The sequence below is a fragment of the Octopus bimaculoides genome, chromosome 4 (assembly GCF_001194135.2).
Source record: "Octopus bimaculoides isolate UCB-OBI-ISO-001 chromosome 4, ASM119413v2, whole genome shotgun sequence".
Classification (NCBI taxonomy): Eukaryota; Metazoa; Mollusca; class Cephalopoda; order Octopoda; family Octopodidae; genus Octopus; species Octopus bimaculoides.
Genome location: NC_068984.1, coordinates 56,323,835 through 56,325,285, shown reverse-complemented (window position 1 = coordinate 56,325,285; position 1,451 = coordinate 56,323,835). Strand labels below are relative to the sequence as shown.

Genomic DNA, 1,451 nt, shown 5'->3' with positions numbered 1-1,451 from the left:
CATTGCCAGTGCTGCTGGACTGGCTCCTGTGCAGGTGGCACATAAAAAACACCATTTTGAGCATGGCCATTGCCAGTACCGCCTGACTGGCCATCGTGCTGATGGCATGTAAAAGCACCCACTACACTCTTGGAGTGGTTGGCGTTAGGAAGGGCATCCAGCTGTAGAAACTCTGCCAGATCGGATTGGAGCCTGGTGCAGCCATCTGGTTCGCCAGTCCTCAGTCAAATCGTCCAACCCATGCTAGCATGGAAAGTAGATGTTAAACGATGATGATGATGGGACTAGTTGATTACATCAACCCCAGTGTTTCACTGGTACTTAATTTATTAACCCCGAAAGGATGAAAGGCAAAGTTAACCTTGGTGGAATTTGAACTCAAAACATAGTGATGGGTGAAATACCCCTAAACATTTCATCCAGCATGCTAACGATTCTGCCAGCTCACCTCTTGAAAGGCCTGAAATTATGATTGCTTTCTATTCAACAAAATGTAGCAATGAAGACAAAAAAATTGCCTGTTGGGGTCCCACGAGGTAATCTTGAACCATTCTATCTTATAGGATACTGACATTCTGATAGCTTACTTCACTTATATTGCTAATCTTATTCATATTAACACACCATTACTAGTGTCCCAATTCTAGTGATTATCCTTATGAACTAGGGAGGACAGTTTTACATTTACTAAATTAAGATTATTTGAAATTTATCAAACAATCTGCAGCTGAAATTAATTCTGTCTTCTTTTCAGATGTGTGCAAATAAGTTATTTCTGATTTTCGTGATAATGGATATATGTGTGTATGCAAAATTAAATGAGTTTAAGCGTGCTCCAGACATTTCGTACCGTCCAAAAAAGCCAAAACATCAAGTAATAAATGAGATTAAAAAAAGTATCATGTTGGAAAACCTTGTAAAAACAAAATACCCAGGTATATTTCATACTAAGAAAGAAATTGAAAACAAGTTATCAAGAGATATGCCACAGCCGCCTTCATCCCGCCCTGAATATGAGAAAAAATCTTGCTGTCAAGTGTAAGTACTAGTAAAATTTTCATTTTGGTTTTATTTACTTTTATTATAGTTATTATTATTGTTGGCATCATCATCATTATCATTGTTACCACCACCATCATCATTACCATCACTATCACCATCATCATCATTACCATCACTATCACCATCATCATCCTCATCATTACCATCACTATCACCATCATCATCATCATCATTACCATCACTATCACCACCATCATCATCATCATTACCATCACTATCACCATCATCATCATTATCATCATTACCCTCACTATCATCATCATCATCATTACCATCACTATCACCATCATCATCATTGTCATCATTACCATCACTATCACCATCATCATCATTACCATCACTATCACCATCATCATCCTCATCATTACCATCACTATCACCATCATCAT

The 1,451-nt window shown here is 37.8% G+C and overlaps 1 protein-coding gene across 3 annotated transcripts in view; it reads left to right on the top strand.

The window, feature by feature from the left end:
- The window catches only part of LOC106877899 (uncharacterized), a 52,979-nt gene that overhangs the window by 30,293 nt on the left and 21,235 nt on the right, over positions 1-1,451 (top strand). For 2 of the 3 annotated variants that reach the window (XM_052967079.1, XM_014926947.1), the window contains one exon: positions 755-1,038. The exons of the other annotated variant lie outside the window; for it this stretch is intronic. In XM_052967079.1, the coding sequence (XP_052823039.1) occupies positions 755-1,038 (284 nt within the window). The remainder of the gene's footprint in view (positions 1-754; positions 1,039-1,451) is intronic. 3 annotated transcript variants of the gene reach the window in all.